Source organism: Arachis stenosperma, chromosome 6, assembly GCF_014773155.1.
Source record: "Arachis stenosperma cultivar V10309 chromosome 6, arast.V10309.gnm1.PFL2, whole genome shotgun sequence".
Lineage (NCBI taxonomy): Eukaryota > Viridiplantae > Streptophyta > Magnoliopsida > Fabales > Fabaceae > Arachis > Arachis stenosperma.
This window is the reverse complement of record NC_080382.1, coordinates 145,975,588-145,998,684: the sequence shown is the minus strand read 5'-3', so window position 1 is coordinate 145,998,684 and position 23,097 is coordinate 145,975,588. Positions and strand designations below refer to the sequence as shown.

The 23,097-nt window shown below is 27.5% G+C and overlaps 1 protein-coding gene across 1 annotated transcript; it reads right to left on the bottom strand.

The window, feature by feature from the left end:
- On the bottom strand, positions 1 to 3,688 carry LOC130936022 (methyltransferase-like protein 2). The gene is made up of 9 exons (XM_057865987.1): positions 3,358 to 3,688; positions 2,746 to 2,968; positions 2,197 to 2,339; positions 1,979 to 2,012; positions 1,510 to 1,585; positions 1,104 to 1,281; positions 753 to 842; positions 545 to 644; positions 1 to 423 (listed from the first exon to the last, which is right to left on the bottom strand). Exons 1-9 carry the CDS (start codon positions 3,649 to 3,651, stop codon positions 284 to 286), a joined length of 1,278 nt encoding a protein of 425 aa, XP_057721970.1. The 5' UTR covers positions 3,652 to 3,688; the 3' UTR covers positions 1 to 283.
- Positions 3,689 to 23,097: the final 19,409 nt, after the last annotated feature.

Here is a 23,097-nt window from a genome sequence, read left to right as displayed (position 1 = left end):
GTCATAATTCCTCTAATCGGATAAGTTGAAACCCTAAATAATATTCAGTCAACATAACATGCAGCAAAAAAGCAGTACCAGAAATAGACGATACAAATTCAGGCATGAACAAAAATTTGATCATATTTCACTTGTACAATAATCATCTATCTATTGAACACCATAATGCACAAAACTCCGGCCTACCGCATAACCTTATACCACCCCACGAGGAGAGAAGAAAAAATTAAACCTGTGGTCGCTTGGTTAGCACCTTACTGCAAAGATAGTATCTATTATCTGTCTATCTTTTGACAAAATATCTAGAATCTTGGAAGTGAAGGGGTTCGTTCCCCCAAGAAACCCAACCAGCTGTCAGTTCCCTAGCAAACAGTTCTATGCATCGAGGAGGTCGGAGCCCAGGAACGTAATCCAATAACAAATCTGTTCATATTATAAAGAAAAGAAAAAATGAACTAGCATTCAAATCATACAAGGTTCTCAGCACAAATTAGCAACCACATAAAAGTAAAACATCCGCACATTAATCAGACAAGAAGAATACCTGCAATTGGGGGCTTTCTTGAGTAATCACCGGGAATGGTCATAATCACATGATGATCCTTCACAGGTTTAAATTTTGAATGCTTAGAAGAATTGTTCACCTATCAAGGATGAAAGAATGGAAATGAGAGATGAGAGATATATAAAAATAAGGGGAAAAAGTTTATGGTGGCTAGAGGGCCTATAAAGTAATAATTTGAAGAGTTTACCTTCCCAGCGATATATCCCAGAATAAGGCATTCATATGGCCTATGATGGAAGAGATCAATATCACCAATCAAGGATCCATTTGCTTTCACCTGCCATAGACAAGAAGTACAGATGTATGTTGAGAATCATGATAGTAAAAGAAGAAAGAGTTGCAAAGAAATAGAAAAATAGTTTACTGAATGGTGAAAAGTGCTGGATATACATGCGTACCCTATATACGGTTGTAAATGCAACCAACCAGTAACTAATATTCAAGATATCTGACAGTAAAATATCTCTAATAATGTAGCGGAGTTTGGAATAGCATCACACACTTTAAGGGCAAACAGTACGAAGAACTCAGATATCACCTTTAGCCAATAAAAAGTAGCAGCATAGCCAACTCCCCATGCAGGAAAAAGCTCATTCTCTGCAAAACTGCGAAGCTTCTCTCTGTTGGTCACCCATAAGGCTACAAGTGCACCATCAGTGTGAGTAAGTTGCTTAATAGGAACGGATAAAAAGTATCTGTTGGGCAGGGTTGGGTACCTGCATTGTGTAAGAAATAGATCAGAATTTATGAAGAAAAAAAAAAAACAACATTTGATGGTATTCTCCTCTTAATATGGGTTAGAGAATATGTAGCTGAACAGTCAATCTAAGAGAAGCATGGCATATCATAAAGGCAATTGAACACCAAAATTATATGGCATACAAATCTCTTCTTTTAGAAGATGGCACATGATATCTGAGCAAACAATAGTGCTGCTTAAATACCTTGATTTCTGGGAGGCACTAGCATTTTCCCATGGTGGATCTACTACTATAAGGTTGAAACCAGAGTCAGCATTAGCTGCAAGAATTAATTAAAAGGGAAGCTGAATTAAATATGAAACATAATATGAGATCCTTTTATGAGCACCTAAACACAAACAAGTTGTCTTTAGAAATGCTACATGAAAAATTAACTGGTTTTCTGTTGATAAGATCATACAGATCTAAACATAATTCAATAAAGACAAGATAACTCCATTCACATGTCATGAAACTGTTGATGTGAATTATTTAAGGTCATAAGAAATATACCAAGTATTATCAACAAGTAAAACAGATCATTTCTTTCCATGATGGCAATTGTGGCATAAACATGCCAATGAACAATGGGAGAGTTATTGAATGTGAGCAGGAACCAAGGTCCAAGCATATAAGTCAACAAGAAATTGAAATTTATGTAACCAACCATTACCAGGAATTAGATTGCGAATCTGTCCCAGATCAGACTTCCACATGATGAAAACAAATACATATAAACACATGTAAGATACCATCCATCAAATCTCGGTTTAAAATTTCAGCTACCAAGAAATCTAGAAAAACTTTCCATAACAAAAGGACAAATAACCAAACAATACCAAATGCAAAAGCCAAGAAATTTTGATTATTATTGTATGGAGGAAAAGATACCATGTAAAAACAACTCTGTCGAGGCACTATATACTGATTGTTCAAAATTTCAGCTACAACATCATCCTCGGTGTCATTAGTGACCAAATTATTGAATGCAGGAAGCACCCTCTGCTCACAGCATTGCACATTTGCGAAGTCATCTGACGAAAATTATATTCAGAGTAAATTATCATTCCACCAGCTAATAGTGTCCAACATTTAACCTACAAACTAAATCTAATAAGCAACTGCACAAATTCATGTATCTAAACCTCGACTACAACCTTAGGCAATTAATAACTTAATTGAAATCGTACCAACATGAAATAGCTAAGACTATGTATCATTCTTTCATGGTAATAGAATATGATGAAATGTTATGGAGCTAAATAGAATATGACCAATGTTGAATTCCATTGTATATCAAACAAATGAATGGGGAAAGGTTTCAGTTTCATTGTCTATAAATACAATATAGAGATAGAATCGTAACGCTTTTAAGTTGTTTGTTTTCAATACATTTCCCTCCATTATTCAACAAAAGAGTGAAAGCATGAAAACCCTCACCATTAATCTCAATTAGCTGCTGTTGAGGCTCATGGAGAGGCATATTCAGTGTCACCTCCAAGTGCAGCACTTCCCGAGCAAGGTCAATGAAAGAGTGTTGGACACTCTCATGCTCCCTCTTTGAGCAGCCACAAGAATCATTTCTCAAGGTTCTCAATACATCCAACATTTCGGTACATTGTAGCAAACTCTCATGTGCCTTCAACAACAAAGGCCTTGCTTCCTGCACAATATAACAACAACAACAACAATAAACACATTTATTTAACAAATTACAATACAGTTGTAAATGTTGAACCGAACAAGAGCTATCAGATTCCAAGCTTGGCATAGCTTAGGGTCAACTCTCACTAGCATTGTGCTCGACTCATTAACAATCGAGCCTAATTTTGAAGCTCAAATCCTTGGCTCATAAACTCGCCTTATGAAGGATTAGTATCCTTCCTTCTAAGATGCTAACAAACTCGAACTAACTCGACTCACGATACTAACACTGAAATACAGCTTAAAATTTTATGACATCGAAGAATTGTTCCTTCATAATATAAAATATCCGTCAAATTAAGAACGTAATTTAAAATAAATCATTTAAATAAATAATAAATAGAATACCTGGTGACGACGATTGGCGATTTGTTCTCTGGCATTCAACGGTGGAGGTTCCTTCTTCTTGTTCCGTTTCCGTTTCCGTTTTGGTTGTTGTTCCGAGGTAGTTACGGTGGTGGAGAGAGGTTCGTTACGCGGAGATTCGAAGAAACGAGGATAGTAGGTGGAAGGAGAGACATTGAATCTGTTATAGGAACGGTTAAGAACGCGAACGGGGTCCAGGAAAACAGCGTTTGAATCGTCATTGAAGAAGTATATGCCAGATTCGTTAAACGACGACGGTTTCTGTGACTCCGCCATACTCAGTAGTCAGCTCTCGCTAGCTAACTTGCAAAACGGTTACAGTGGCACAGTGCGTGTGTGTGTGTGAGAGAGAGAGAGAGAGAGAGAGGAAAGTGCATTGGGCTTTTGAAATTGGGCCATGTGCATTGTGCAACCTTTTTAATGGGCTTTTTGGGTAGAATCAATAGCCCAAAAAAAACACATTGACTGAAAAAAAGAAGATAATTGGTATATGGGTGTAATTGATATTATACATTATAATGTAATAAAAACTTACTGTTCGTAACATTTTAAAATAGTATATCATTAAAAAAGATAATTTTATTAATGTGATAATATATAATCAAATAAATGAATATTCTCATTCCTATTTACTAATATTAATTTTTTGTTATAAATTTATGGGTATAGTAGTATTATTAAAAATAAGAGTGGTATATCAATTTTCTATAATTAAATACTTATATAAAAATGTTTACAATAACAATATAATCAAATTAATTCATATTTGACAAGGTATAAGGTATTGAATCTAATTTTTCACTTGTCAAAATTCCAATATAATCCTACAAATTTTGAGTGTACTCATACATTTTGAACTTTTTTATTGAGCAACTCTTATCACTCTCTTTTACATGGAATTATGTTTCATCCAATAATGATTTTCTTTAAAAAAGAAAAATAAACTGCTTCATGAATGAGAAATACCAAACTCTATCCATGTCCCTAATTTTTTTTTCCTTTTACTTTATAGAATTTACCGGTTAAACGGTTAAGAATAGAGAATCTACTTTCGTTTTCAGTTAGCAACTAACAAAAATAAATAAATGAAAATTTTTTTAAAAAATATTCTTTTAATGTTGCAAGGAAATTGAGAGATGGAAATGAAGCTAAGAAGGGAACAAAGAAGTTGTTGAAATTTGGGGCCCAGTTTTATTTGTCCATTTCTGCCATAACTTGCTTGGAAGGTCTCCAATGCTCCCAATCCCAAGTATCTTTAATTTCCCAATGTCTCTCTCATTACATATGATATGTTATTCAATTATTTAGTTTAATTAATATATTTTTGTGTCTATTTAGATTAATTAATATTCACACTGCATGTTTGTTTCTTTTGCTATTAATCTTCAGTACTAATATTCATAATTCATATACAGGGTACGGTCCTTCACAATCACTTATAATTAGTAGTTAAGTTTCTTTATTAGTAAGGTCTTTCATTGTTAAGTTTTTGTATTTCTTGTTAAGGAAAGAAAAATACTATTACTTTTATTTTCAGTTTAATTTCTATGGAGATCTTTTAATATGTACCTTTTAGATATCTATAATAAACATTTTAAAAAAAGAAAGAACAACAACAACAACAAAACCTTGTCCCACTAAGTGGGGTCGGCTACATTAATCAAACGACGCCATTGTGCTCTGTCATGTATCATGTCTACAGAGAGACCGTTTACATGTAGATCTCGTTTGACCACCTCACGGATGGTCTTCTTAGGTCTTCCTCTGCCTTTCGCTCTTTGTCCATCTTCCATCTCATCCACCCTCCTGACTGGATGTTTTATCGGTCTTCTTCCCACATGTCCAAACCACCTGAGACGCGATTCAACCATCTTTTCCACAATGGGTGCTACTCCAACTCTCTCCCTTATATCTTCATTCCTTATTTTATCCAATCGCGTATGATCACTCATCCATCTCAACATCTTCATCTCTGCCACACTCAGCTTATGTTCGTGCTCCCCTTTAGCCGCCCAACACTCCGTACCATACAGCATAGCCGGTATTATAGCGGTGCGATAGAATTTACCTTTAAGTTTTAAATGCACTTTTTGTCGCATATAAAACCAGATGCACTCCGCCATTTTGACCAACCTGCTTGGATAAAAGTAATGTCTTGTATAACTTTATGTTAAATCAAGGTTTATTGATTTTATTTAATCCTATTTTCATCATGTGCCCAACTAGTCCTTATTTATTTAGGTTTTCTTTTTTATTGTTTCCTTTGTTAATTGTTAATTAATCAATCTATGCATATAAAAAAAAGACCATATATGACAAATTGACAATAGTATAAGAATTGAGTTCACACTATGTTCCGTACATATTTTTTAATTACTGGAGGAAAAAAAAAAAGAATTGAGGTCAGGGAACATTGACTTATTATGTGCAATAACCTACTTCTTATATATGTGTTAAATTTATATAATATGATTATGAAGTTATTGAATAATATAAAATATTTTTTTTTTTGTTTTTATTTCACAATAATCTATCTTTTTTATTAAGAGTAATAATAATTATGTCAACAAAGCAAATCATATGAGATTTAATTTGGATGTGAGATTGTGAGGTGTTTTCATTGAAGTTATCTAAAAACATAATCATGCATGTGGTGAGCTTTATTGATACTATTAAATTCTTATTTTATTTTTATTTTTATTTTTTTATATAATTATAGAAAGAAATTTAGAAGGGAAAAGAGCTTGTAGCATTTGACGTTTGAGGAGAGTGAAATTATTACATGTACACTTAAAAAGTTTAGAAGTTAAATATTAATACACATTAGTCAAACTTTAGAACGGTAATTTGTATTTTTGTAAAAAAGTCTGAAACAAAATTTATTTTGTCCAAAACAAAGTTTATTGAAATAAATTAAAACTATCCCCACCACAAAAATTATTTTTTCAAATTATATTTGATGTACTTGAGCACTTGTATATTTAAAAAGAAAAAAAAAAAGAAAAACGTGTTTGTACTTCTCATGAAGCTTCAATGTCTAAGAAAAAATATCTACGCCCAATAATGGTCGAAAACTATTTAGATAAATCTCTTGATACTTCCATGTCTCTATCCATCCTAATTAATTTTAAAAATAATGATCAAATAATGTTCAAGCTAATTAGAAATAATTAATAAAATAAATTTTGCAACAAAAGTAATATAATAATCAAGCAACTAATAATTATCAAGATTAAATATTTATAAGATATTATACATTGTAAATATATATTTCACGCAAGGTTACAATTTATTAAAACCGAGTGATGAGTTTGATTATATTCTACCTGAAAAATTAGTTAAAAATGGGCAAGGGGTGCTGACTTATTGTAAGTATTATTTTCAAATTCTAAACTACATATATAAAGTGTAAAACATGTAAAATTAGAAAAATGTAAGTAGCTCAATAATAACAGATAAATACAAGACACATTGAATTGTTATGTTATAAAATTGAGTGTAATTTCACCTTAAAAAAAATAAATACGGAGTTTTTACAATAAAATTGGTAAAGAACAACGACTTGTCAAAATTATTACAATTTAAAAATTTTGTAGTTGTTGTTGCGACGGTTTAAAACAATCATCGCAAATGAGTGAAATAAAAAAAAATATTTAATTATTTTATCAGTCTCTATAATAATTTTACTGAATGTTTAATAAGTTTTTATACTTTTTTTTCTTTTCGATTGAGTCCTTATATCGTATTAGATTTTGTAATTAAATTTCTATGTGATAAAAATGTTGGAATCAACGGTATATTTTGTTAAACAAAACGAATATGCCTAATACTTGACTGAATATTTTCTATAGTTTAATAAAATATTCAGTTATTTTCAACGTTTTGGTCATGTAGAGACGTACTTACAAAATTTGATATGTTATAGAGATTTAATTAAAAATATATATATATAAATTTAATTAAAAATTTTGATAAAATTATAGAAATTAATAGAGTAATTAAATCTAAAAAAAAAGACAAATTATATTATGACAAGAGTATAAAACATCTAATACATACCCTTCATACTTAGCAATTTAGCATAACCCTAATAATTATGATAAGCACCTTATCTTCCATAGATGCCAAATTTGTATATAAGATCCACATAGATAAAATAGGGGGTTTGGTTTGTTCCTAAATATATATACAATGTCACACTCAAAAAATAACCAAATCAACTATCACTTGCAAGCTCAAACCTAGATATAGAGAGGCTTATATCCACAATTTTGGTGCCTTGTTGGTCATATATCTTTCAATGTCGTCATTGATGAGCTTGCACTCAAAAACAGCAACATCACTTGCTGCTTCGTTATTCGCAACATAACAACATAACATAGTTATTATTCATCTTTGGCATTTTTTTTTAATTTCTTCTTTAATTATTAATTTCCATACTAAATAATCCCTGCCCCATATACGTACATACACAAATTAAACCTGCCAAATATTTCATCTTAAGGGACACATTTATATAATGAAGAAACTCCATGAAATAATTCATTATTGGCCCCGTCCAACTTGTCAAGTCATAATTATAGGGGGTGGTAACGAATTTACAGCACTCGTAAGAAAAAGACAATACTTAATCAAGTGAATGATTGAAGGACACTATTTTGGTTCGTCATAAATATATCGAAATAATAATATATAGTGTGTATATATATATATATATATATATATATATTTCTCATGTCAACAAATTAAACGATTGTGAAAATTGTATGATCTAGAGGACATTCATATAAATATATCACATGCAAACTTAAACCATATAAGGAACTAATGTCCAAAAGTAATTTATCATCATTAGAATTTAGAAATTATCAAATGGATTTTATTTCACCCTAAATAAATTTGATTGCAATTCTCTACTTATTGCTTTATTTTGACAAAATTTAACTTAATTTATAGTTTTCATTCAAATATTATTAATAAATATTACATGTATAAAGAAGGTTGCTTTCTAACTTCCATAATAACCTTCATATTAAAAAATTAAATTGAATTATCCATTACTTTATCTAAACAAATTTTCGCTTTTTAATTTTAGCATACTTATTTGTCAAGTAAATTACATAAAATAGTATAATTCATTATTTGCGAAGATATAATTGATGTGAAAATTTTTTGAATTGAGACAAACTCCTTTTTACTAATTTATTTTTATGTTCGTATTTAAAATAAGGTCACGATTTGAGGAAGTAAAGCCAAGAGAATCTAATTTCATCAAGTGTAGAATTAAATTTGATAGACAATTTATCTATAAGATATTTCGATACTAAAATTAATAGAGTGTAAGACTGTAAAGTTGTCTTTTTTTTTTAATCGTTTCGTCTGAAATTACTGCAATTTTTCCGACATTAAATATTTATTACGGCACACTATTATTTGTTAAAATTCGGTGATTACGGTATATATATGGTGGCATATCGGCCTTAATTGGTCGATTATGTTCTGTTTTATCCGAAACACTTTAATTATTTTATTATTTAAAATAAAAATTTACGATTTATCTCACAAATTATTAATTTAAAAAATCTCTTTGACCATTTATATTTTTCTAAAGCTCTCGTAATTCCCATTTTCTAATCAACCAGCCATATTAAAGTTTTTATCCATAATTTTACTACTATTCATTATATAATAAATTTTCATACTAAATTAATGTGTTGGCAAAACTTGAGGGTGATGACTGATGACTCACCTAATTCTAATTCTAATTTTAATTGGTGAAATTTCATGAATCGCCGCAAAATGACACTCTTATCATATACAGCACTCTGCCCACTGGGTCCCCGTCAAAGCCTAAACTTTTAATAAAGTTGATAGAAATATAAACAATAATAATATTGTCTATTTTTAATATGTGGCATTATTTGGTGCCATAAGCTTTAATGATGATCATGATGATAATAATAATAATATTAAAACAAGTTAAAGTGTTGCATGGTGGCATGAAAATCACGGGAAGAGACCAAAGCATGTGTTGATTTACGACTGAATTATTTATCTTCAAATATGATGCTAATATTTTGTTTTAGTTTGAAATTTTAAAGTTTTTCTACTCAATATTTTTTATTTTGACACTTAATTAGCTATACCCAGAATTAGGGAAACTTAGGAAACACCGATACAACACAGAATACGGACACGATACGATACGATACGAATACGTCGACACATTTTTTCTCATAAAAAATTTGATACGATATATTTAGAATACGTTGTGAATTAAAATTTAAATAATATATTAAATTAATAAAATATTATATTGTAAATATAAGAGTAATATAATTGTATAAAAAAATCTTAAAATTATGTAATTATTAAAAAAATATAAAATTTTAATCTACTTTTATCATCTCACTAATAGAAAATGTATCAATTTTTTCTCTTTCGAATTCATCATCTGCAAATACCACAGCTTCTATCATCTGCAAACACCACGCACCACATAATGTAGTTCTTCAGTTCGTCTTCAACATATGTATCTTCTATTCTTCTTCTTCTTCTTCAATATAACGCAGAGAATCAAGAACGGCTAAACTAGTGAATAAGTAAGCTACCAAAGACAGGTAATAAATTTAGGTTTTGATTTATTAATTATTTTATTTTTAAATTTAAATTTTGATTTGTTTTAATTTTAGAATATTTTAAAATTAGAAAGAAAAAAATTGGTTAATCGGGCTATAAAATCACAAAATCAATTGAAAATTTGCAGTCCAACAGAAATATCCATCTCATGAACATCGGTCAAACTTATTTGGATTCGTGACCGCTCTACTAAAATTCTACATCGCAAAAAGATATGCTACCAATACATTCGTTTGAAATATTCACCGTGTGTCGGTGTCGGATTCGTATCTGACACGAATACATCGGCGCACCATGAGAAAATCTATGCTTCATAGGGGAAAACACAATGAAATTAACATAAGTGATAAGTGATAGCAGTATTCAAAGTGTCCGTTATAAAAAAAGCAATAAAAAATTATTTAATTATTTTTTATTTTTATAAAAAATCTTTTATAGCAATAAGACATTTGTTAAGGCTACTCATAGTAGAATTTAAAAATATATATACTATAAAAGCATTAATTTTTAATAAAAAACTCTACACTAAATATCTTAACAAGTGTCTTAAAAAATAGTTTTCTGATTTAAATACCATTATTCAACAAAAAAATTGCTCAATAAATATTTAGACATGTCCTATTCTATTCTATTATATTATATTCTTAGCTAATTAATTAACGAGTGCTGGATATATTTAATCTAATTATGTAATTATGTTACACATTTTCCATGGTCATACATAGCTTCAAGTTTGATTGGATTGGATATATACAAATAATGGAGACACGTGTCAATCAGAGGAATAAGCAAGTGGCAATTCCGCATTATCCGCGGATACCGTTGTCCTTCATAGTCACATTCACAAGGTGCATTAAATTTGCATTACCCACCATAGCCACCCCACCATGCTGCAATTATTTCCAAGCTCACAATATATTTGATTTGGAATTTGGATATATATATATACATTTGATTTGTAATATTGTAAATATATTAGTCACACCGAGAAATTACATGAGTGACTATGCACATAAATTTTTATTTATGGTGAGTTAATTTAAGTGGTTCAACTCTTGTTCTTAAAATGGGTAGGTCTAATTTAAATCATTAGAGCTCAGTAAATTTTGGATAGCAATGATTGAAAACATACACACAACAAATTGTCTTTGTCCACCATTTTTTGTGAATTTTTCTTTTCTTTTTTTTTCTCTCTTTTTTTGGGGAGGGGGATTCCAAAACAGTAAATTCCTTTTCTTCCTCAAGTTTATTATTACATGAGGTATAAATGAAACTTCTATGTTATTCCAACACAAATTTACCACTTTATATCTTGAAAATATACTCATAACATAGAAGTAAACCAAATTCACTAATTTTTTTTAAGAAACACTATTATTTATTAATTCTATATTTTTATTAATTTTTTATACAAGTATGCTTTGGTCACAAAAGAAAACATAATTGTGCTTTAAACTTTAAAGATATATAATTTATTAGACTTTGTATATACAATAAAACTTTCATTTTAATTTAAATATCACGATCATTAGTACTCATGAGAAGCATGATATGTCATGCATATTTTTTTTTTTAAGTTATCAGGGTGTATATAATTCAATCTGATTTTGAATATTTTGGAGACTATTTTGGTATAATTTTATCAGATTTAAGGTTGGATAAGAAATTTTAAATATAGATCCGGTCGACGAATCCGACCTCATCCTATCTCATGTATGGATATTAACTGTTTGGTAACAAATATGTTTATTTCTTCTTAATAAAATTGAGAAAATGCGTAATAAAATTGAAAGATTACATAAAAAGAACTTGTATATTTCTTATTTAATTGAAAATATAAAATAATGACTAAATATATATACACAAATGCAAAACAAACTAAGAGTTTTGAATTTTAAACTTTTTCATGTGTTTTTAAAAGTAGTTAATTCAATACTTTTTTTATAAATAAGTATATCATAATTTTTTGATATAAAATTTATTAAGAGTCAAAATTTACCAATTTAAATATAATTTTAAATATAATTTTTGATATAAAATTTATTAAGAGTCAAAATTTACCAATTTAAATATAATTTACCAATTTTATTTCATCGAATCATTTTCAAAAACTCGATTTTATCATGATTTAAAATTGAAAACTCGATTTTATCAGTCATGTACACTCCTAAATGCTGTAATGAATCATTTTCTCTTATTTTTCCTTTACTAAATCAACAGCAAATAGGTTTAGGAAAAAAAAAAATCCAACCGTGACCAAAATCTTCATTCTAGATTATGGTTCATGTTATTCTCTTCTGGCGCGGAAAAAATAGGTTCTGGTTAGAAACTAGCCGAAGAGAAAACATATATTTCATTATTAATTGTTAACTTTTTTTTTTTAGTTGTGCAACCGAAGTTGTTTCCAATGGATAATGACAAGTTCTCAAAGATTATATTAAAGAAATGTTTTGGATAACCCTCTTTTCTTTCATGTTTATTCATTTGATTTTGAACTCATTACTTTCTCATAAAATAAAGTATAAATGGAAGATAACCTAAGTATATTTATTACCTATTTGATATATAGAGGGTATTGGGAATAATATGTATACAATTGTTTCAAAAGAAATATTCTTCATTATATATAGGGGTGCACAGACCCGGCTCAGCCCGAAGGCCCGGGTCCGGCCCGAACACTTTAAGGACTAATTTGGTGTGATTTCACCGGGTTTAGGGTCGGGTTATGGTCTCAAAAATAGACCTGGTCATTATTTCGGGTCCGGGTCATAGCTCGGGTCACCCGAAGTCGGCCCGATGGCCCGGTCATCATACATAATTAATATTTTGTGTTATTAGTGATGGATCATGACTATTTTTATGTGGAATTTAAGTATTATAAACCTTAATATTTTGTGTTATTAGTTATTATAAGACTATAAGTTAATGTTTTATGTTTAGAATGAATAAGACTTTAGACTAATGCATAATATTGTGTTATTTGTATTGATTTAAATATTTGATATTATTAGACAATATTAGTATTGATTGTGGTTTTGCTTTAGTATTGATTGTGGTTATGCTTTAATTTTAAAGAATGGTTGATTCTTGTTATATTTTTTTAAGTGAATTTTACCATGTTAAATAATGGTTGGAGTCTTGGAAATTTTGATATTTTTAAATGTTAGCTTACAAGAAGGTATCAACGTAATGTAATGTTAACGGCCCGGTTTTCACCCGGTAAAATTGTGGCCCGAAAGTGTATTGATTTCATCGGGTCTAGGGTCGGCTTCGGGTCTAATATTTCGGGTCGAGTCTGAGTCCCATCAAACCTAGTTTCACCCGGCCTATATATATATATATATATATATATATATATATTTTAAGTTGAATCCAAAACCTTTCAATTATAGTATAAAATATTTACTATCTTTAACTAACTTTAATTTTATTATTATACATGTTTAATTTATAAAAAAAGGAGAAGTAATTAATGCCTATCAATACTCTAATATATAGTTGTTGGGAATAATTAACCATTCTCCTTTGAGAAAATATCTTTTACAGAGAAATAAAATAGACACAATCACAACACAAGAATTTAACGTGAAAACTCCAATTATTGGAGAAAAAATCACGGTCGTTGTCAAATGACAACCAAAGAATATCACTATGTGAAAATTGTTACAATGCATAGACTTCTTTCTCTCTAACACCGGCACCCAGTACACACTCACACTCTCAAAGCAAATATTTAACTACACCTCACAACACTCTCTAATAAAAAGGTATAGAGGAAAAGAAAAGTCAGATACAAGCTTTAAGTGTTTCCGACTGGTACAAAAAATATGGAGAACTTAGCCTCATATTTATAGCCTAGGTCATCCACTCCATTTGCTATCCTAAGCAATGTGGGACTAATTCAACAAAATTCTAACAATCTCCACCTTGATTGAAATAGTCACACATCTTCAGCTTCCATAGTCAACACCGACAATTCTTTGCTGGCATTGTCTATACCGACAATCATAGTTCAGAGAACTATCATACTCCACCATGAAAGTATACTCACTTGGAATTAGACCACTCCAAGCATTTCGCCTTGGTACAGATCGAAACCTTACTGAAAATTTATTGTGCAACTTTCAAATTGGCTTTTTCTGGAAGTTCTTCAGCCATCGACATAACTACGTCACACACCTTGCATCTCAACGCCAACCAATGCCCGTGTGCAATTGTGGACCCGATTGCCACAACTTATCCTTATCCATGGCATTGCGGCAATACCATGAGGATACTTCTTGTCTTCAACGCCTTGTGCAAACCTGATTGTATCAACACATCCTTGACTTGTATTTGTCACAAGCCAAACTTGATTTTTTCATCAAATTTCTCTATTTCAAGCTTCACAGCACTTGAATATCCTGACATTGTTGCAACCGTATACTGGAATAGTATAACTCAGCTGTTGACCGTGCACTAGGAAGGGTTCCCATGAAAGAGAGGTGAGTCACAATGGACACACTTAAATACCAAGTCTTTTCTTAGCCATAACCTTTCCAAACTGCACTCTCACAGTGTCACACTGCCTTCCAACAACAACAACAACAACCAAAGATCAACCTCAAGCTACAGGACAAAATTCTTTTCTGATGTAGAAGGTCAGACTAGGCTGCAACCACAGAGCATACTAAGAATAAATCCCACCGAACCGAAGCTCTGATACCACATGTTAGAAATAATACACCATTCCCCCTTGAGAAAATACCTTTCACAGAGAAATAAAATAGACAAAATCATAACACAAGAATTTAACGTGGAAACTCTAATTACTGGAGAAAAAACTACGGCCGTTGTCAAATGACAACTAAAGAATATCACTATGTGAAAATTGTTACAACACATAGACTTCTTTCTCTCTAACACCGGCACCCCAGTACACCCACACTCTCAAAGCAAATATTTAACTACACCTCACAATACTCTCTAATCAAAATGTATAGAGAAAAAAAAAAGTCAGATACAAGCTTTAAGTGTTTCCGACTGGTGCAAAAAATATGGAGAATTTAGGCTCATATTTATAGCCTAGACCACCCACTCCATTTGCTATCCTAAGCAATGTAGGACTAATTCAACCAAATTCTAACAATAATTACATACACAATGTGCTTTCATTGTTTAGATAAATGTTATGTATAAGTGAAGAAAATAAAATGTGTGTAATTTCACCAAAACTAATATATTAGAATTTGTTTAGTTTGTGTTTTTTATATTTTATTTTTATAATTTTGTCAAAGACATGGAAAAATATAATTTTATTTTTAATTATTACATTTTGTTTTCACTTTTTCCTCCTAAGGATTTTAGAACAAAAATAATAAAAATAAAAATACAACCAAACATATTCTTATTATATTTTTCTTCATTTGAGTGAAGAATCATTTTATTAAAATAATCTATCAAAAAATTATAATTTTACATCTTTATTAAACTTTATTTCATTTTATTCCATATAAATTCATTCAATTAGCATTGTGTTTCTAAGTATTATATAACACCAAAGTGGATTTGGTATTATACATAATGTCTAAACGCTTTTGAGTAATAATTTCGACTTACTAGCCGATAGGATGATTTATCTAGTTTGGTTGGAGGTAGGAGTCCTGCAAAAAAAAATTTGATATTAAAGTCAACAAGAATTTTAGCATACTTAAATAAAATTGAATTGGAAAAAATATCTATGTGATAAAATATTTATGATAGAATAAAAATATTGGACTTAGTCATTTTTTAAATATGACTTTTAAAAATTATGAGTAGGAATGATAACATACATTTTACCTACAGATACTCAATTCAATAATCGGTAGGTAAGAGTGAAAAAAAGTCAGGCAGTTTGTAAAGACCTGCAATTTGATTTATATTTGGCCCGACCTGATAAAAAAGGTACAAACCAGATCCAACCTCATTAATTAGTTTTATTGGCCTATCAGGCCTGTCTGAATCTGTTAAAACATCATTAAACATATAAATAATTTGTTATTATTAATAAAATTATAAAATATTTTAAATTTATTATATTTTATTATAAATATTTTTGTATATTTTAAATATTTAAAAAATTTAAAAATTCTTATAAATATTAAATATGACATATTACATATAAATATTTTTATTAAAAAATATTTTTTTAAATAATATTTTTATTTTTGTAAAAAAAAAAACATATTAGACTTTTTAACATACTTCAGATCAGGTCAGGTTGAATAACAGGTCAAGCCTAATACTTTATAAAGAGCTTATAACAGACTGCAGACTAGGTTAAAGCCAATTAACTATATAACAGGCTAGGCTTGTTAAGAGCAAAGCCTAGCCTGACTTGGCCTATTTCCATTTCTATCAGTAGGGTTGTCAACAGGATAGAATGCAAATAGAATTCTTGTGTGGGTTGGATTGGGTGGGGATTAAGCCTAAGCTTTATCCGACCAATTCGCACCTTATAGGTGTATGTGTTATATACTTATATATAAATATATTTCAAGTGGACGTTAAACTAAATTATATATCTTTAGCCACTAAAAGAAGATCAATAATTGATAATTTAATATATTTTTTTCAGTGACAAAATTTGACAAAATTTTTTGGAGAGTAAAAAATTTTAACATAAAAAATATATAATAATATTTATATTAAAATAAAAATTAAAAATATAATTATTTTTAAGTTTATTACTAATATAAAAATAAATAAATAACTATATAAACAAATATTATGGAATACTTTAGAAATTTTAGAATTAAAATTGTAAAATAAATAACTATATAGATAAAAGAAATTAATTTTACTATAACTAATTTTAATACTAAAATTATAAAATCTAGTTGATAATGAGAATAAAAAATAATAATGAGAATACGATTTTATTTTGTATAAATTATATAATAAAATTTTTAATTTGTAAAAGTCCATTAAAATCAAAGTCTAAGATATTATTGTAAAATAAATAATTATATAGATAAAAAAAATTAGTTTTACTACAACTAATTCTAACATTAAAATTATAAAATTTTATTGATAATGAGAATAATAAATAATAATGAGAATGTGGTTTTAATTTGTATAAATAAACCAATAAAATTTTTAATTTGTGAAAGTCTATTAAAGTATAAATCCAAAATATTAATATTTAAAATTAAAAATAATTAAATAAATAAGACTTAAACCAATAATTAAACTATATATGTTTTTTTGTATTAATACTAATAAATTATTTATAAAAATTTTAGAAAGATCACAATTTTTTTGTTGTCTAAGCTAAGTGATATTGTAGTTAAAACTTAAAAGAGAGCAAAGTATATTAAGTACGAAAAAGTTAAATTAGCAAAATATTAATATAATCAAAACAAAATTATTAAATTAATTAATAAATTTTATTGAACGCAAAAAATTATTATTTTTTTATTTGTTTTTTATTATTTGCGTTTTATGTATGCCCTAATAAATAACTGCATGCATGCAAAGAATTTTTTTTATATGAAAATAGTATTTTTTTTTTTTGGGTGACTATATGAAAATAGTATATAGTGTGCGAGTGTGAGGGGTGAATTATTTGCAATTTAATTTTCTCGTGTTGGAGAAGACAACACCGACGACAGGTACAGCTTTCGGTACACGTGGGACCCTTCGATTAATTTCCAATAAAAAATATAAAATAAATAATTTTTAAATATCTAAAATTTATTATAAAAATAACTTAAACAAAAATTAATTTATATATAATAGATACTATAGAATTGGCGATATATTAAATACGATGAAGGCCAGAAGAAATTAGAGGAAGGTGATGAACGCTTTGAATAATTAATTAACAGGACGTTAAAGATTTAAATATTTTTTTCTGCAATTATTGAACCCTTAGTTATTTTTTGTTGTATTGTTTTTTTTTCTACTATTTAATTTAATTTAATTTAATTTATTTCCTTTCAATAATAAAAAATTAAGTTAAATTAAATATTAAAATTATTATATATAGCTCTAAGTTCATGATCTAATCGGTTTCACTTTTCACTTCTTTTATTCAATGAAGTTTCTATTTTTGGATAGAAAGAAAAATACTGATACAATAATAATATCTAATGAAGTCTTGAATATTTATAATTTATAAAAATTGTTACTATATTTGGTTAATTGCGTTTTCAATAATATTTTATAATTACTATATTATTAATATTTTTATAATTAAATCCCAATGAACTAATTTAGTGTTTTTTTTTTGTTGCAACCTTTTTGAGATTGGAAACAAAAAGAAAAAAAAAAGTTTCAAACTTAAGATTTAAGAAATAATTGCACGTATTGATAAATAATTTCATTCAAATACGTAAGGTAAACTTTTTCCTTTCTTGCTATAAGCACACATTAACTTCGTTGTACACAACTACTGTGGAAACTATGTTCATGATAATAAAACAATATTGTTAATTTTTTTATTAATTAATAGCAATTATACAACATGACAACTTGATAATTATAATTGGAACGAAGTCGACAATAAACATCATTATAAAGATACTTTTTATATATAAACATATTTATAATAAACTTTTTCTTAAAATAGTTTACAAATGTCTCTTACACTGCTTGAAAGGCAATGTAATTCAAACAATAAGTCTTTTTTTTTTTCGTTTAAAAAAATAAATTAAAATCATTATTTTATAGTGTAAAGAAATTAAAGTTGCTCAACTTGCCAACTAAATCATACTCGGTTCTTTTCTGTGATTGGTGCATGATTTGCGTATATGAACAAGTTTAGTTTATTTCAATATTTTATACAAGAATTAATTAGCCAATTACAATTACCCTACATATATAACCACTATTTTATATATAAATAACAAATTAATTAGGTGTATAAGTGTGATATTCTATATTTTTATTTGCAAAAAAAGGAGACATTGTATTTTCATATCAAAGTTTAATATTATTCGATATACTGAATTTTTTTTTGAGGTATTGTTCGATATTTTGTCTAATAATTATTTAACAAGAACTATTTGAACATTACCTATCACCAATACATGTTAATGTGTGGTAATACTCTCAAAAGAAAATAATTAAATAAATTATCAACTTCAACAATAAGAGAGAATAAAATATACTATTTTTTTTCTTACCAGTCGATGGCTAGGTTTGTTTAGTTAATTCAAAATTAAAAAAAAAATTATGCTCAAAATAATAATGATTATTGAACCATATTAAGTGATGGTTAAGATATAAAGTTTAATTTTAAGGTATAACCGTTGTAAAATGTTTTACGCAATCTTTTAATTATATTTATTATTTTAGATAATTATTTACATAACTAAAATAAAAAATAGATATTTTTATTAATATAATATTATATAATTCGATACATATAAAAAAATTATTTTATACTAATAATACATTAAAATTATAATTTGTCTATTTATAATTTCCAGTAATTAACCGCGCTTTTAGGTTAAATAAAATAATAAAATACAACATATTCTTTCGTTTTCCCAATAACAGTCTCAAAAAGGTAATAATAACAAATAAACTAAGATCTTTTCATAATATGAAAAACTATATAAATAAATAAAAATACCTTCATAAAAAGATTAATTAATATATACTTTTGTTTTCTTAACACTATGTCATTATTAGAGATAATACTAGAATTAAAAGTTAATACTATCCTAATATTAAACAAAACAACTCTAAAATATATACATAAGATAATCAGGAGTTTTTAGCAAAAAGTAAAAATTATAACTAAATTTGTTACCAAAATAGTATATATTATTAAAAAAAATTTAAGTGTATCAGTATATTGGTATTTTAGTAATTTTTAATTATTAATCTTAATTATAAAAAATATATATAGTAAAGTGATAATTAGGTCTATGAAGATTTTGATTTTGGACTAATTAATCCCTAAAGAAATAAAAGACTAAATCCCCATTTTGGTCCCTGAGATTCATACAATTACTCATTTTGGTCTTCGAAATTTAAAATTACCTATACTGGTCTTCTAGATTTAAGTTTGGGCATCAATATGGTCCCTTGACTCTTTCCGGTGATGATTAGGCAAATGAAATGCTGAGATGATACCCTTCCTATCATGTTGGACGCTGTAACGGCTAGTTGACATGGTGAGAGTTGTATTTGTATCCAATTTAGTCACTAAAACCCTAATTATCTTATTATTTATCTGAGTTATAATGACAAAATTTTAATAAGGGGAACTAAATTAGATACAAATACAACCCATATTAACTAGCTGTTACAGCGTTTAACGTGACAGGAAGGGTGTCATCTCAGCACTCCATTTGACTAATCATCATCGGAAAGAGTCGAGGGACCATATTGGTGCCAAAACTTAAATCTGGAAGACCAGTATAGATAATTTTGAATTTCGAGAACAAAAATGAGTAATGGCGTGAATCTCAAGGATCAAAATTGGGATTTGGTCGAAATGAAAGTACAAATTTGGTTCTTCAGGATAATAAACGGTGGATAGATGATGTCTTTTTATCAATTCATCAACTAAAACTTAACGGTGATACTTATATGTATTGTTAATTACTCTGACATGTCTATCTATAAAAGATAGTCATGTAGATAACAATTTTTGAAATCGAATTTTATTTATTTTGATAGGATTTGTGATAAATAGAGAGCAGTTGATAAATGGTATATAAAAACTCAAAAGATAATAAATATTTCACTGTCCAAAACTACATTATTTTCCTGTAACAATAATGAGACATGCACTATTATAAATAATGAAATACATGAACAATTTCGTTTTGTTTTATACTATTCATTGACAGAAAAATATACATATGTGATATGTATCTTGTAGAATCTAATTAATATATTTTTTTTCATCAAAAATTAATTAGTCCAAAATTAACATTTTCAAAAATCTAATTATCACTTTATTCAAATAGATATAATATATATAAATAAGATTAATAATTAAAATTTATTAAAATACTAATATACTTAAAAATTTATCTATGTTATTATTCATGATGTCTTTAAAATTTTGTTTTCTTTATCATAAAAGAATTACCTTCAATGTTCATTAAAAATTAAGCTTGTCATAATATCAGCCAAATAATTAGCTCACAAAAAGGAGGGGAAAAAAGGAGGAGGAGAATTTGGTCATTACACAATGGGAGTAAGATAATTTTTTGGTAGATTCACAGAGCGAATAGTCAAAAAGTCAATGGGGGCAAACTCCTCAAAACCCAACCCAACCCGCATAGTGGGGACTTTGCATTATTTATCACAATATATTAATTTCTTTTTTTATTTTTTATTTTTTGGTTTTTCTCTCTCCCAGCGCTTGAATGATTGAAGACCCCAACCTCCCCCACTGACGTGGCTCTCTCTGATTCGTCGATTTACCCTCGTTGGGATTCATACCCAACACACCCCATTCAACAAGTTATTATTAAAAACAAATTAATACAAAGAAATATTTAGCCATGCCTCACCTTTTTCATTCATTTTAAATGAAACCTCAAATCATTTGTGTCTCAAGTTTTATTGAATTCTTTTTATGCAATTGAATATATATATATATATATATATATATATATATATATATATATATATATATATATATATATATATATATATATATTAAAGTCGATCAATTTTTTTTGTCATAATTTACTACTACTTATAAAACTCAATTTAATATCATACACAAGGAAGATAAATATTAAATTATATTTATTACTAATTTGCTAAGTATTAATAATAGACGAATTAACATTAACTACACTTGGTTTTAAGTATATTTCTAATACAATTAAATATTGAAAAATTAATGGCAAGATAATTTATATATGAAAATTAGGGAAATCAATTTTGACATTGTGCATAGGTGTAGAGTTTTTGCAACTATAATTCAATTAAATTATTAAGTATATACATGGCCATTTAACCAATATAAAATCAATTTTATTGACTGAAGTGATAATGTATAATTAGATGAATATTTAAAAATAATATGCATTCAATTAAATTCTAAATTAATTTGACTAAAAAGGAAAACTAAATAATTACCGATGTTCAAATCATTATCTTTTTGCAGTCAATATATCTTAATTAATATAGTTTAAAATTTATACGAATAGCCAATTATATTTTATAATTTATGAAAAAAAGCTTGTTATAGTGCCCAATGAAGAAACTTTGTATCGAAATGTAAAAATTTAAAAGTTTCTATAAAATATTTGAGATAATAAATGATAAAGTAACACTACAATAATATGGTAATTTATATAAAAAAAAAACAAATGTCTGTGAAAAATGATACATAAAATAAACAGTATCCTATGTAGTATTTTCAGGTAGAATTGATCCAGCTGAATTGAAAAAACTAGTAAAAAAAAAAAAAAATCCCACAGATGTAATTTAGTTGCCACCTCATCATTAAATCCATTCTAATCAAGTTATTGGAATTTGATTTTCACTCTTGGAGCAGAAATTACTTCGAATTAGTTGTGCAACAATCTTTAATTAAAAGTTCAAGTGACGAGAAGATTAGTTGATTGTTGATATAATGATATTTTAGAAATTCAAAATAAAAAAAAAACTTTGAAAAAGAGAGGGAAAAACAATTACTCCTTTTGATTTAAACTAATTATCATTGTAATATTTATACATTAAAAACAATACATTTAGATTTTTGTTATATTTAAATACATCGAAAATAACAAATATATTTTAATATAAATTTAATTTTTACATATTAATATTGTAAAAAAAAATTATATAAATCTGGTTAAATAATTATATATATATTTTTAAAAAATATTAAAAAATATCAAAATTTATTATTTTTGATTTATTTTTTTTAGTTTAGTAATTAAATAATATATTTATCTCATATTTTAAATAATAATTAGTTAATATAAAAAAGTAAATTTTTAATATATAAAAAAATAAAAATATAATTATTTTGAGACCAAAATAATAATAATAAATTTATAGAAAAACCTGGTGTGTAAGCATGTGAACCAATATACAAAAAGCGTTGCTAAAAAAAACATAGCAGTTACTCTTACA